We start from the raw sequence: 15,037 nt of genomic DNA, 5'->3' as shown, positions 1-15,037 counted from the left end.
TAAGACTGTCACCGTGGCTCTTAACGTCGCTAAGCATTTGCCCAAGTTCTACGTTGGCCTCCGCAACTTGTTCTTCGAATGTCCCCTTCGCCGAAGAATCAAAAGCTGTTTTCTTGCGTGGTGGATGCCCTTCGCCCTGGGTTCTAAGAGAAGCGACAAAGTTGCAAAAGCAGTCTTTCAGGTGCTGAGTCATGCTACGCCATAGGACGGCGCCGGAGCACTTGGGACAGAGGACGTAGTGGAATCGGCAATCGCCCTGGAAATGCTGGGCGATCCGTGATACAGGAGCCACATAATCGCAGCCATTCTCTTCATTCCAGCACTTCACCTGCGAAGACAACACAGCACGTGCTATTTACTAATAATTTATTAGCTGATAACTTACTATTCAGTACTATTAATGTACATAGTGCATGCCTAGAAGTTGTGCTCCTTTCGGGGATTTTTACTCCTTAAAAAATAATTTATATAAATATATCACTTCTCCTGCAATGATAATACAGCACGTTAAATTTACTATTAACAATGTATACATGCTTAGAAGATGTAGTTATGTTCCTATCGGGAAACTTTTACTGTTTCAGGGTTTTTGTATAAATAAGTTTAAGTTAATAATAAACATAATAATAATAAATAATAAAGTTATAATAAGTTCTATATAAATAAGTTTCAAGAATAAGCGAATAAGCAGGGGTATGCAGAAGAAAAAAAAAGGTGGCTGCCACACAGAGATGTCTACGGGGGCAGGGCGCGAACCATTCTACAAAAGCAGAAAGATTGGATCACCTTAGCTAACGCTTAAATGTACTTTGCGAGTGCATTAGCATAAGTTGAAGTCTAGTGTTTGACGGAAACCCGTCTGGTCGGGATGGTACATGACGAAATTAGAAGGCGCCGACCAGAACAAAGGATGAGATGACGTTTGGGCTCCCCCACGGGTGCCTTGTTCACAATGAGGCAGAACGTAGCTGTGTTGTCCATTTTATACACGGTGCAAGAGCGAACCCGGGCACCCGGCGTAGATTGGGGGCAAGTTCCCGTCATTCCGATTAAGCGTATGCGCTGTCGTCTGAATAATCAGCGATTCCAGATAGAGGCGTGATATCTTGTCCTTTTCTTTTTCGATCACACGTGTCTCTGCCCAGTCTATGTCGTGTTTGGCGGATATTGAGTGCTCGGCAAGCGCATTTTGATCTCCGCGCCGGTTTTTGACGTCATTCTTGTGATCACGCAGTCTCCGCTTAAAGTCACCAGATTCGCCAATGTACACAGACGGGCAGTCCGCACGTGGGGTCGACATAACTAACTAGGTCTGATAATCCGTGACCCTATTTAACAAAGTGTTTGCTATCCACATTGCTGTAGGAGGTGATCGCTCAACGCATCTAAACTGCCGCTCTGAAAGAGCGCTCCCTCGTGGTGTGACGAGCCCGGCCTCCGATTCAAAGGTCAGCTGCTCAATTCTCGCTCGACCAGATTTTTCGTTGCGGCGAAAGTGCTCTTCTTTCTTCGGAGGCGCCTCGCAATAGTGGTTGGATAACGTCACGAGCCTCTCGACCAATGGGAACTGCGCTGACGTCAAGCGCACGCCTCGACCTTTTTGGCCAGTGCGCTTTTTCCTGACAGGGTAGGAAAAAAAATTACGCGGACACTTTGACTGTCTAAAGTGCGTACAGGCGAAAGCGTTTTCCGCATCACTTCGACGGCCTCTGTGGCACTGGTGACGTCACCACTGGGTGACGTTACACGTGATTACTGGCTAATTACTAAGCAATTACAGTAATCAATGACTAATTGTTTAATACCTAAATACTAATTAACTGCTAATTAATGACGCTTAAGCTTCGCCTTTAGGAGTCGAACGCGACAGCGTGTTGTAGCCCTGCCAGGGAGTCCACGGAACGCCACCACCCGTTCGGCGCCATGCCTTACCCTTTGAACGCAATGCTTTGTGAGGAAAGGAAATGGCGCCGTAATTTTGTGTCATCTCGGTGGGCACCCGAGCCGCACCGTACAGGAAGAGAGGAAGTGGTTGTGAAAAGAGAAAGAGGGGCCGTAATGAAGAAAACGAAAAGTGTATTTGAGGAAAGGAAATTACGCAGTGTCTGACACTCGCTCCTCGCGCGTGCGCAGTTGGGGCTCTCCGGTGCTTCGCGAACTCGCTCGCACCTTACGAATTAAAAGCAACCCGCTGTTCTCAAGAAAGGGAGTTCTAATGCTGCCACATTAAAACATCGGAGGGGAGAGGCAATTTATTGCACACTCTAAACAGAGAGGTGCAAAAATGGAGTAAATTTGTCCTCTAGCGCACATCTTTTAGAAAAAGGGAGTGAGGTTGAGGACAGTTTATTCCCTTTGTACTCCAGTATAGGTGTATTTCTGTTTAGAGGGCAGTGCAAAAACATTTCCTCGTGGTCACTTCTGAGCCTTCTCGAAGCACGACCGCTGTTACCACTGTTACATAGTTATTGTATTTCGCAGTTATGCAAATTTTATGCAAAAGGTGGTCCCCGGGGGGGGGGGGGGGGGGTGTCCAACTTCTGTGGCTGTTACACAGACTAATATATAACGGATCGAAACTATAGGTATCAATTGGTAAACTATAGGTAAACTATAGGTAGTTGCTGCTCTCTTGTATACTGTGGTAACGTGGTTACTTTTTGTTTTTATGCGTAGCATACTGCAATCACTCAGTTCAGCCCTTGGGCGCGGCCGGGCAGCCACCAAACCACGTGACGTGACGTTACCAAACACGTAAAAAAGGGAACAAAACAATAAGAATATAAACAAAAAATACAAAAATAAAAAGTAAAAAAAAACGACGGCTGAGCATGGTGGCGGTTGCCACCGCCCCGTTTCAAAGGGGGCGCTCCTATCAATCCATCCATCTATACGTCACGGAGGAAGGAAGGGAAAACTTTATTTACAGTAATGGTTCTTCTGCGGTTTGGGGGCTTCTTCAGAGACGTCTTGGTTCTACCCCCAGGAGCCTTCTCTGTCGAAGTCGTCCGCCTCTAACCAGTGGTCGGTTGCCCTCAGTCCAGGGCTCCGCTGGCCACTGCCGCCCGTTGAGCTCGCTGTACCAGACCTTGTTGGTCTTCGCAGCGGTCGCTGGACAGCAGAGTCTCCCACTGCTCCGCACTCGGGTTTTGTATTTTGGGGACCACGTCTATGTTTTGGCAGGCCCATGTGATGTGGTATAGTGTAGGTTTTTCGTCGCACCAGGGACATTTGTTCGTGTATATCGTAGGGTGCATTTTGTTTAGTATATGTAGTTTTGGGAAAGAGCCTGTTTGTAATTGTCTCCAAGTGACAGCTTCCTCTCTGCTGAGAGATTTGTGCGGTGGGGGATATCGCATTCTTCTGCCTCTATAGTTTTGTAGTATGGCCGAGTATTCCCTGGGTGCTGGCGCGAGTTCCGCGGTCTCGTCGGAAGCTCGGAAAGTAATGTATCCTCGAGCTATCCTGTCGGCCTCTCGGTTCCCTGCAACCCCCGTGTGCCCCGGTACCCACACAATTTTGTGTAGGATCTTGTCGTTTTGTTCTGCCCGGTTTTTAATTCTGTAACTCGCTGCGAGGAGTATACGGAGCGCGTGACGACCTATCCTGCCATTCATGTAATTTCGGCAGGCTGTTTGAGAGTCCGTAAGTATTGTTAGTGACCGCCCGGTTCTATAGCCCTCCGCCACCGCTAGAGCAACGGCTACTTCCTCGGACTCTGCAGCTGTGCAGCCTCGGAGAGACGCGCTGGTCATTTCGCGTAAAGACGAATCGACCACCGCCGCTACAGCGATTTTGGTATCTCCTCCTCTCCAAGACGCGTCTGTATACACGGTCGTGGCTTGAGGAGCGTATGTTTTCTCGATGAATTCGGCCCTCGCTTCTCTTCTGCCTCGATGGAGGTTTGGATCCATGTTTTTTGGTATTGGCGCTACCTTGAGGGTCTTGCGAAGCTCGTCGGGGATCGTTGCCGTCCTCGACATTTCTCGCATCTGCTCGCGGTATCCGAGCCTCTACAGGAGCGCTCTTCCTGTCGTTGTTTGCAACAGCCTGAGTTTTTGCGACTCATGCTGCGCCTCTCGTAGCTCCTCAAAGGTGTTGTGTAATCCCAGGGCCATGAGTTTTTCTGTAGACGTGTTGCGTGGTAGTCGGAGCGCTGTCTTATACGCTTTGCGTAGCAGGGCATCCGCTTGTTGTATTTCATTTTTGTTGAGGCACTGGTAGGGTAGGCTGTACGTGATTCGACTAACTACTAGGCTTCTGACTAGTTTTAGTGTGTCTTCCTCACGCATGCCATGTCGCCTGTTGGTGATGCGGGTGATCATGCGTGCGACTTGTAGCGTTGTTGCTTTCAGTAGGGTAAAAGTGTGAGTACTGCGCTGGTTGGATTGAACCCACATGCCCAAAATTCTTATTGTTGTCTTTTCGGGTATGGGCGTCCCATCTAGGTAGACGTTGAGTTTTAGGTCCTCGTTGGTTGGGACGGTCCGGTTTTGCTTGCCTCTCCAGACTCTCAGCAGTTCCGATTTCTCGGTCGAGCATGCGAGTCCTCTTTCTGCGAGGTATTGCTCTACACAAGAGGCCGCTTGCTGTAGCCTTTGTTCCTTCTCTCCGAGACAGCCCGTGTTTGTCCAGACTGTTATATCGTCAGCATACATTGCATGCCTGATGCCTTCGATGTTCTCTAGTTTTCGAGCTAGGCCTATCATAGCTATGTTGAAGAGTAGGGGTGAGATAACTGACCCTTGGGGTGTTCCTTTGTTTGGAGTGCGAATTTTTTCCGATCGAAGGTCTCCTATGCCGATGGTGGCAGTTCTATCGGACAGGAAGGCTTTGACGAAGCCGTGGATTCTGCGTCCGCAATCCAGGTTGTCTAGGCCCGTAAGGATCGCTTCGTGGCTGACGTTATCGAATGCCCCCTTGATGTCCAGGGCCATTATGACATTTTCTCCCGTCCGAGGTACGTTTCGCAGGACATCTTCTTGTATTTGGAGGAGAACGTCTTGCGTCGAGAGCTTCGCTCTGAAGCCGAACATGGTATGTGGTACACAGTCGTTGTCTTCCATGTAATTTTGCAGTCTGAAAGTTACAACCCGTTCGTAAAGCTTGCCAAGGCACGACGTGAGTGATATAGGCCTGAGGTTTTCAATTTGTAGCTTTTTACCAGGTTTAGGTATCATTATTACTTCGGCGTGTTTCCAATCTTCGGGAACCGTCTCCGCCTCCCAATGTTTGTTAAGAAAGGTGACGAGCTCTTTTATGAGGTCGTCGCTCAGGTTGCGGATTAAGGCGTTGTCGATTGTGTCCGCTCCGGCTGCCGTGTTTCTGGTGGTGTTTCTTATGGCCGCGTAAACTTCTTCCACAGTTATGGGGCGGTCGAGTTTCTCGTTTTCGGCTCCTCGATACGTTCCTTGGTATCGCGGGGGGTTGTGATCGCCGAAGCATTTTTCTCGTGCCTTCTCCAGTAGGGCGATGTCTGATCCCTCGAAGGAGTGGATGAACCGGTGGATGGCTTTATTGTTCTCTGATTTTATTTTGGTCGGATCGATTAGCGCTCTTAAGAGATTCCAGGTTCTGGCCGTGCCTAGAGTTCCCCTAAGTGAGTCGCTGAGTTGTTCCCAATTTTGTTTCGCGAGTTGCATCGCGTATTCTTCCGCCTTTGCCGTAATTTCTGCTATCTTTAGTTTTAGTTTCCTGTTGTGTTTTTGCTTCCGCCATCTTTTGGTGAGACTGCGTCTCGCTTCCCATAGTCTGAGGAGGTGGGCGTCTACTTCAGGCGTTGCTGTCGTTCTCCTTAGACTTTTTGTGCATCGTTGTCGCGTTTCTCTCAGCATGCCGCTCCATTCCTCCAGTGATTGGATACCGCCTTCAGATTTGTTGCAAGCCCCACGAAACGCGTTCCAGTCAGTGATTTTCGCCTGTCCAATCTGGCGTCTTATGGTGTCGGATGCTATTCGTGTCCGGAGGATAAAGTGATCGCTGCCTAGATTTTCCATCATGTTTTCCCACTGTGACTCCCTGCTGTTCCTTACGAAGGTGAGATCCGGGCATGTGTCCGTGCTCACGCTATTCCCGATTCTCGTGGGGGTCGCAGGATCTGTGATTAGACTGCAGCCAAAGTATTCCGCTACTTCCACTAATGTCCTTCCCTTGATGTCTTGTTTCTGGTATCCCCAACTCCTGTCCATGGCGTTGAAATCTCCTACGATGATGAGTGCATTTTCTTTGGCCAGCTTGTGCGCTCCATAAAACAGTTCGAAGAGTTTGGCTTTTCTTTGTCTCGGCGGGCTGTACACGTTCAGTAAGAACGTGCTGCGTCCCTTTCGCTTTTTCGGAATAAGTTCAACAAGCGCGTGTTCAACGTCGGTGTCGGCGATGGTATCGTGCCTGATGGCGGTAATGGTTTTGCTGACTAGGACGGCCGCTTTACCTTCGTTTTGACTCTCGTAAACCTCGTACCCTTGTAAGGTCGGCTTGATTCCGGTCTCTTGGAGCGCAATTACATCAGGAGGTGTGAGTTGTGTGTTTATATATTGTTTTAAGAGGGCCTGCTTTTTGCGGTAGCCTCTGCAGTTCCATTGCCAAATATCTAAGTATTCTTGTTCTTGCCGATACGTATTGATCATGTTTACGCGTTACTGCTGTTGCCTTGTTCGCTTGCGAAAGCTGTTAGCGCTGGACGGTTGTACGCCCTTTCCCTAATGTTTTCGGTATGTTTTTGTTTTCGAAAAGCGCTTCTCATCTCTGAGATTTGCCCTTGGAATTGTACTTGCATCTGTTGCATTTGCGATTGGATTTGCTGCATCATATCCTGCATCATCTGCTGCATCATCTGTTGCATTCGTGTTTCAAGGTCTCCTTCGTTCGATGCCTGTGGTTGTCGTTTTGGAAGGGCTCTAGTCATGTCGAGTTCCCGCTGTTGTTCCTTTAGTGTTTTTGTGAGTTCCTCAACTTTGCGTTCGAGCTCGTTTTGTTTGATTCGAGCCAGTTCTAGCTCGCGTCTGAGCGCATCGCTGTTCGCGTCCTTCGGTTCTGTGACACGACTGTCTTTGTTGTTTGTGTTGTTTATGTCACTACCCTTTCCTACCGAGTGCGAAGCAGTGGTAGAAGCCCAGCTCACCTTGCCGCCGCTTGTCGGGGAAAGCTTCTTCTTTTTCTTTTTCTCTTGTTTCTCCCCCTCCTGTGGGCCGGCTGGTGGTAGAGGCGGGAAGGAGTTGGACCTCGATCGGCTCCTCGATGTGTCTCCCTCTGAGCTGAGCCATCGCTTGGGTGGTCGCCCACGTTGGTCGCTCCGTCCTCTTCCTCCTGTGGGTTTTGGCCTTGCTTTTTTCAATCTCTCTCGGCACTCCTTGGATCCGGTCCGGTGTGCCTCGCCACAGATTATGCACTTGGGCGCGCACTCGTGGTCGTCGGGCGGGTTTGAAACTCCGCACAGTCCGCACACAATAATGTTCGGTGTGGGGCAGACGTCGGAGCGGTGTCCTTGCTGGAAGCAGACGTAACACACTTGCCTAGTGGGGCGGTACTGGTAGCATGGTACTTCTCCTCCGTAATATATGACGAATTTCGGCAAGACCGGGCCGTCGAACGTGAGCACTGCCGTCTTGGATTTTCCGAGCATCCTTGCCTGAAGTATGGTCACTCCTTGAGTTCTGACTCGTAAGTGTGCTTTGAGTTCTTCAGGAGGGGTACCTGGGTCTACACCGTGGATCACGCCGCGCAGGACGTCTTCCGGTGCTGCCACGTAAGCGTTTACATCATAAGTCTTTCCGTCGAATTTGAGACGGGTAATGTGCCGCACTAGCTGGGCCGTTTGCTCGTGCGGGGTGCTAACGATAATGATATTGGATCCGGTGCGAAGCCTTACAAGTAGGTCATCGTCCTTGCATTGCTGGCCGCACGCCATGACAATGGAGCGCGCTACTTGGTGGGTGGTGAGGGACTTCACCATGAGTCCTTTCTTAGGTCGAATAATGATCTTGTAGTCGCTTCTGGGGAGTGGCGGCATTCTTCGCCTAGGCCTGCTCTGCTCCCTTGATCCATTGTTGTTGCAGCCGGTCGCATCACCCGGTAATTTTCCATCTTGAGGTTTGGCGGCCGGGCCCGTTCCCGTGCCTTTGCGTTCTTTTCGCCTTTGAAGTTTTCTCTGGCGCTTGGATTGTGCAAGCTCCCAGCTGGCATCGTTGTTGTACCCGGCTGGCCTCGACGAGGAGTCGGACGGGATCTCGTCCTCACTTCCGAAGTCGGCGTCTCCGAAGTCGCCTTCATCCATTTCTTGGAATTCGTTGAGAAGGACGTTTGGTGATTGTAGTGGCACATCGTTGTCTTGGCTGGGCCCCGCCATTCGGTCTGTCGTTGAAACGGCGTCGATGCTAGGCGTCGGCGTCGTCGACAAGGTTAGCGGCCCATGATCTCACGATGTCGAGCTGGGTGGCCCGTTAGGGTTAGCGGGCCGGCGCCCGCTGTATAACTTTCAAGTCCGGTAGAAAGCCGAAAACTGGTCCTACCGCTTGAAATTTCTATCCCGGGGATCCAGCACTTGATATCTTTCCGTTCCGAAGAAAATCCGGTGGCGAGAATGATTCGGTCCGGTCGAATTCGATCAAAATGTGCGGAACCGATGCGACGCGCGTCCGCTTGCTTGAACCGCCATGTAGCGTCCCCCACGTCACGGAGGAAAAGCTGCTGAGAAAATCGAGTGCCGCCAAACAATACCTCGCGCAAAAAGACCGCGCAATATGCTACGCATTCTTGGCTTAACCAAGCTAAGCCTGGACAATTTTTTTTTACCTTGATTGCAGGCAGACGCGCCGTTGACAAACGTAAGTAGTAGGAGCTAATGGCTCTGTGTAAAAAGTACTCCCCAATAATTTCAAACAGTACATCCTTTACCAGTTTTATCTGACCTTGTCTTCAAACACTGTATTGATCAACATTATGTACAGCGCGAAAAACTAAGACAGGTGAAGAAACACGCAAATACGTCGTGTTTGTTTGCGAGTTTCTTCCCCTGTCTTAGTTTTTCGCGCTGTACATAATGTTGAACCTTCACCCACTCGCCCAGTTTTCTGTACTGTATTGATAGTAGTGCGGGAGCAACAGAATAAAAAAATTGGTACTGTTTTAACGCAGTTAAACCAAGTAGACATGCGAGATTATGTGTTTAGCCTGGGTCGCTCATGATTTTGCTTTGCTGGATCGCCAGCACGTCTGGCGACAATTTTAGACTCAGGTTAAGCTGCGATCGATGTTGGGCTGATCTTATCTATTCGCGCCGCAGATAGAAGTTAATGAAGACGACAATGTTTGGATTGGTTTATGGGGTTTAACGTCCCAAAGCAACTAAGGCTATGAGAGATTCCGTAGTGAAGAGCTCCGGGAATTTCGACCACCTGGGGTTCTTTAACGTGCACTGACATCGCACAGTACACGGGCCTCTAGAATTTCTCCTCCAAAGAAATTCAACCGCCGCGGCCGGGATCGAACCCGCGTCTTTCGGATCAGCAGGCGAGCACCGTAACCGCTGAACCACCGCGGCGTCGAAGAAGACAATGTGCAATGCACAGTGCGAGAATGTTGCAATTTAACATGAGGCGTGACCGGCGATAGCCTAGTACTCTCATGCAGCGGCTTGCGAAGCTGTTCTGTTCGCACCGCCGCGGGTTCGACTCCCAGTCGTGGATAGCTATTTGATTTATTTTAAGGCGAAAGCCTTTAATGCCTCATACTGTCGTTAGCAGACGCGTCGGAAGGAGTGTCGACAGATGCGTCGGCAGCCGTGTCGACAGACGCGTCGGCAGCCGTGTCGACAGACGCGTCGGCAGATTCGTCCGCCTTTCGGCGTCACTGCTTAAAAGGCTCGAGGTTCCAGCATGAATAAAGGCGCATCTAGTGAATGCATGGGCTTCATAAATAAAATAAAAAGAGTAAAGTCAAGGAAAGGAAAATAAAAATAAACAAAAATAAAATAAAAACAATAAAAATAAGATGTGAAAATAAAAAATAAAAACAGTAAAACTAAGAAAAGGAGCAAACAAAATAAAAACAAAATATGAAAAATAAGAAAGTAAATAAAAACAAACAGCGGCCAGGAAACGCTTTCGCCTTGCAGCACTTTAGAGAGCCAAAGTGCCCCCTGAATTTTTTTATTTACGTACTATCGCCCTCAATATGATTTGCAACACCGGGAAGCGTGGCCATAGCGCTTACCGGCAGCATGGTGGGGCCGCCAATCGGCGGGCTAGAAAACGAAAGGGAGAGGATTTTGCTCTTCCAGCAGTGACCCTTCTCCCCAGTGTTATCTTGTCTTGAACGAAGAATAGCGTTATCACATTGCCAACCCTAGCATGGTGACATTTGTGTGACAGTGCGAGGCGATTGTCGCAGTTGATCTCACATTGCGCAAAGCAGACGACGCGGGGGATGCGGCTGACTGGTGGAACACCAAGCAAGCAGACCGCTTGCTGGCTCTACCGTGCGTCCGGAAAGCGCTGCGGTCGCACGCTCGTGCGTTACAAGTCATATTAGACACTTTATTAGACTGCGATGCGTACGCTGTAAATAGTGTAAACACGACACTTTTAGCTGGCCGTCCCGTAGCGTCCCTCAGGGGCACGCGTAAACGGTAAATTCATCTAATGACAAAATGCCGAAGCACATCAATGCTGTGTTGAAGAAATTTTCATCCGTAAATACTGATAACTATGGTGGGTGCATTGCGACCCTTTTTTCGTTTCAAGCAGAAAAACTGCACATAGAACAAAATGTAACAAATGACTAAAAGCTAGACAACTGTTTCGCCAGGTGCCGTTCTGGCGAGGTAAACAGACCGCAATTAGTTTATTTATTTATTTTACCCACAGGGCCTTGCAGGCATTGGAGAGGGGAGTGGGCAGAAAATATAGAACAAAACAATGGAGAAAAAGGAAACGGGTACATAAAAGATTAGTCCTGTGTATACAATGTTAGCTAAGACAAAATACATTAGTGCAGAACAAAATCGTTAGAGTTTACACAACACCAGCCAAAGCTTTGCGAATGTTATTTACGTCAGTAATAGATACAATTTCACCAGGAAGATCGTTCCATTCCTTAGAAGTACGCGGGAGAAATGAGTGTAAGAAACAAACTGTTTTACATAATGGGATGGCAACTTTGTGGGGATGATCAATGAGGCTAGATAAGTAGTAAGGTCTATGAAATAAATTATTGTGTAGGCTGGAGTGATAAAATAACTTGTGAAATAGGGTTAGCCGACAAATTTTTCGTCGCGAGGCCAATGACTGAAGACTAAGGTTAGCTTTCATTTCCGTTATGCTAGCTCTTCGGTTATAATTAGAAAGAATGAAGCGAGCGGAGTTATTTTGAACACGTTCAAGCGAAGTAATTAAGTAGTCAAGGCTAGGATCCCAGACTACTGGTGAGTATTCTAGCTTCGGACGTATTAATGTTTTATAAAGAACTGATTTCAAAGAAGAAGGCGAGCGAGAAAAATTACGTCACAGATAACCTAAAGTTCTGTTAGCGTTATTGATTATGTAATCTATGTGAAGCCTCCAAGATAGGTTAGAAGTAATGTGAATGCCTAGGTATTTATAAGAATTGACGCTTTCAAGTGGAATGTCATTCAAGTAGAACACGGGAGACGGATTAGCAGAACGGGATACACGCAAGACCTTGCATTTGTTAAAGTTTAGTTCCATTAGCCACTGATTGCACCAATTAACTATAGCCGTAAGGTCGCGCTGTAGGATGTTGATATCGTTATCGCTTTTAATCTCACGAAAAATCACACAGTCGTCGGCGAATAAATGTAAGATAGAGGACCCATGAGAAGGAAGATCATTGATATAAATTAAGAACAGTAATGGTCCAAGGACGGAACCCTGAGGAACACCAGAAAGTACATTAACAAAGGGTGAGTTGTAACCATTAGCAGCGACAAATTGGGAACGGTTAGTCAGAAAGCATTCAATCCATTTGAACAAGTTATTGTCAATATTTAGGTGACGTAATTTATGAATAAGCAAGTAATGGCAAACCTTATCAAATGCCTTTGAAAAGTCTAAAAAAATGCAATCAGCGATTTATGACCTGTCAAGTATATGTTGCAAGCTGTTTGTGAAAGAAATTGATTGAGTGTCACGTGAATATGATTTTCGGAAACCATGTTGTACAGAGGAGAAAAATGAATTGCTTTCGAGAAAGTTCACAAGTGTAGTGAATATGATATGCTCGAGCAGTTCGCAACATGTGCTAGTGATAGATATGGGGCGATAATTAGCAGCAGATGTTTGCTCCCCGATTTGTGAAGTGGAACGATCTTCCCGATTATCCTAGTTAGGCCTAGGAGCTTGAAAATCGCCAAATTATCTGAAAAACAGCGGCTATTTATCGCTTATGTCTCTACGCCTGGGCTAGAGTGTGTGAAATAAAAGCGAACCGCTACCATTTGAGCGAGCTATCGCGTCAAAGAATCCAGCGGTTACATGCATTTATTCCGAAGCGGGCGAGCGGGGCGCCGCTACTCGTCAACGCATTCCGTAACGCGCCCGTACCTGCACGCACGCAACGGCACGATACGTGCGTACAGCCGCCCACAGACTTAACACGAAAGACTGAATGCGTGGCCTGGACTGCCGTCAGCGCCATGAAGCGATAGTCATCGGGTGCGAGATAATTCTCTCGCAATGTTTGCGGTATCTGACGATAGAAGGTGCGAACCGCGGCAGCTTAGCGGGCAGTTCCTGGCTGCCGCGATAAGAAAACTGCAAAGAGCGTTGCCGGGGCCGTGGAAGCCGCATCGGCGAGCAAAAAGCCCTGAAATGCCCCCGTGACGAGCGCGCTGTCCACGCGGCGATCAGGCACAAGCGGAAAAGCAGTAAAAGCGAGCTGCGCACCAGCTGTCGTCAGCCACCGCAAACATACCGAGAGCATTGTCTCGCACCAATGACTATCGCTTCGTGGCGCTGACGGCAGTCCAGGCCACGCTTTCGGTCTTTCGTGTTAAGTCTGTGGGCGGCTGTACGTATGCAAGCGGACCAGAGGTACGGAATGTTCTGCGCATGCACACTAGCGACCCGCAACGCTCCTGCGTACGCAAGCCCGTTCCGTACGACCAACTAAGTGTCTTTTGAGCGCGACAGTACGTACGTAGGTGACAAGATTCTTGGTCGGTGTTGATGAGCGTATCAATGCTTTCGCACTAGAACTCACGCCACGGTACTTTTGAGAACAAGCGAAGCGCAGAGCCGGCTGCCGGATGTGTTGCATTTTGCGGATCGCTTTAAACGCATATAGGCCGTGAATGGCGTGTGAAATTGGTGACGTTGTTCATTCATTGGAGTAAAACTTAAGTCTTGCAAACCCGAACGTGCGTCTTTTTTCCTGCGATCGCACCACTCACACAATGTTAGCCTCTATACTGGGTCTGACTGTAAACTTGTGGACACCGATTGCTATGAGCCGCATGACGTTTTGCTAACAATTCATTAGTAAGGCGTTTTGGCTCACGCTCAGAAAATGTGATAATTTTGTACTTGTGGATATATGTTATACCCGCAAAAAATTTAGGCCTTCAAAGTATTTGCAAAGCAAGTCACATCCTTTATCAAAGAATACCGGTATCGTCACTTGTTTAGTTGAAATACTTTGAACAAAGGACACACGCAACGCATGCACGAGTTTGAAGCACGTAACGATTTCACGCTTTCTTTGGCAAACACACAAATGGAATGGTTAGCGTTAGTGCAATGGTTAGCGGTTAAGGTGCCGGTGATGTCAGAACTCGGAGAGAAAGCGTTATAATTGACCGACTTAATGTAAATTGTCACACATAACACTTACTCAAGGAGCGTTGAAGCCTGCCTGTTCGCAGTGCAGTTCCTTGTCCTCTGCTCTCGATAAGTCATAACCACTTGGAACCTTTCATTGATAGAGATTTGAAGCTCAATCAAATTACACTTGCAAATTTTTCGCCTGCCCTTTCGGAGCATGGAATTAACAACTGTACTGCAACCATTTTCCTGGCCGAATTATCGCACGCACGTTAATACCGGCTGCTTATTTCAAGACCACGCACTCTGCGGCTAAAATGTCTGTTTCCGGGGTGGGCCCGAATAACTGACCATTTTCTTCCGACAGCATGTGAGCATCACACCGACATACTTGTAATATCGCTCAACGAAGCCGGCTACCTTCGTTCCGTACTCGCTCACCTTTCTCTTGAACAGCTCTTCTGCGTGGAACTCCGTCCAGAGGAAGTCTTCATCCTTCCACTGGTAGCCGTCGAGCGGACAGACTACGGGGCCTCCTTCAAGGAACTGCTCGTAGCAGGATTCGCACAGCGTGTGGTCGCACGGAAGCAACACGGTTTTCGGGCGCACCAATCCACAGGCACTGCAAACCATGTTCGGTGGAACAGGACTGAGGAAGTTCAGACGCCTCCAGTCTAGCTCCGTAGAAAATCCTACCAGAGTGTAGTGCATGGTTCCAAGACGCAGTGTTCAACGCCCACACAAGGTCGACTGATGTACTAGGTCTCGAAGGCAAAGCTGGGTGTGGCCTAAGACCAAGTGCCAGTGACATCAGCTAGGGGCAGTGGAAGGGCAGAATCAGGACGAAATCAGTAGATAAACATTATAATAAAAATGTTCCTGCATATATTCATGGGTCATAACGTATAGCACAACAGCAGTGATTGGTATTTAAAAACTTTTCAGTTACGAAAACTAGCTTCTAAACAATTCGTTTTTCTTATCGCAAAAACATATATTCATTCTGTTGGCGCCCTCTCACAGCAGCGGTGGTTAGGCCGCTAGCTGCCTTGCTTTGCCGTCCAGCGCACGTCTCGTAATCTCCTGATTTCGTTACGATGGGCTGCTCGCCTTTTATCAGGGTTAGATTTAAGAACTTGGTTATCTTTGGTCCTCGTGCAACGTTCAGGACGGCTAGGTGTGCGCCCTTGTTTTTTTTTTTGTTATAACAGCTAGAGTTCAAGTCCTAGGATTTGGCGCACGGCACGCTAAAAAAATGGCAG

The 15,037-nt window shown here is 48.3% G+C and overlaps 1 protein-coding gene across 1 annotated transcript in view; it reads right to left on the bottom strand.

Moving 5' to 3' along the window:
• LOC149360213 (uncharacterized) overlaps window positions 1–15,037 on the bottom strand; it is an 85,313-nt gene that overhangs the window by 56,672 nt on the left and 13,604 nt on the right. The window contains exons 3-4 of the mRNA XM_089567807.1: window positions 14,516–14,589; window positions 14,217–14,397 (exon numbers count right to left, since the gene is read on the bottom strand). Of these exons, the coding sequence (XP_089423933.1) occupies window positions 14,217–14,397; window positions 14,516–14,589 (255 nt within the window). The remainder of the gene's footprint in view (window positions 1–14,216; window positions 14,398–14,515; window positions 14,590–15,037) is intronic.

Source organism: Amblyomma mixtum, chromosome 2 (genome assembly GCF_055824585.1).
Source record: "Amblyomma mixtum isolate Tamu chromosome 2, ASM5582458v1, whole genome shotgun sequence".
NCBI classification, from domain to species: domain Eukaryota; kingdom Metazoa; phylum Arthropoda; class Arachnida; order Ixodida; family Ixodidae; genus Amblyomma; species Amblyomma mixtum.
The sequence above is the reverse complement of the archived record's forward strand: the minus strand, read 5'-3'. Positions and strand labels throughout refer to the sequence as shown.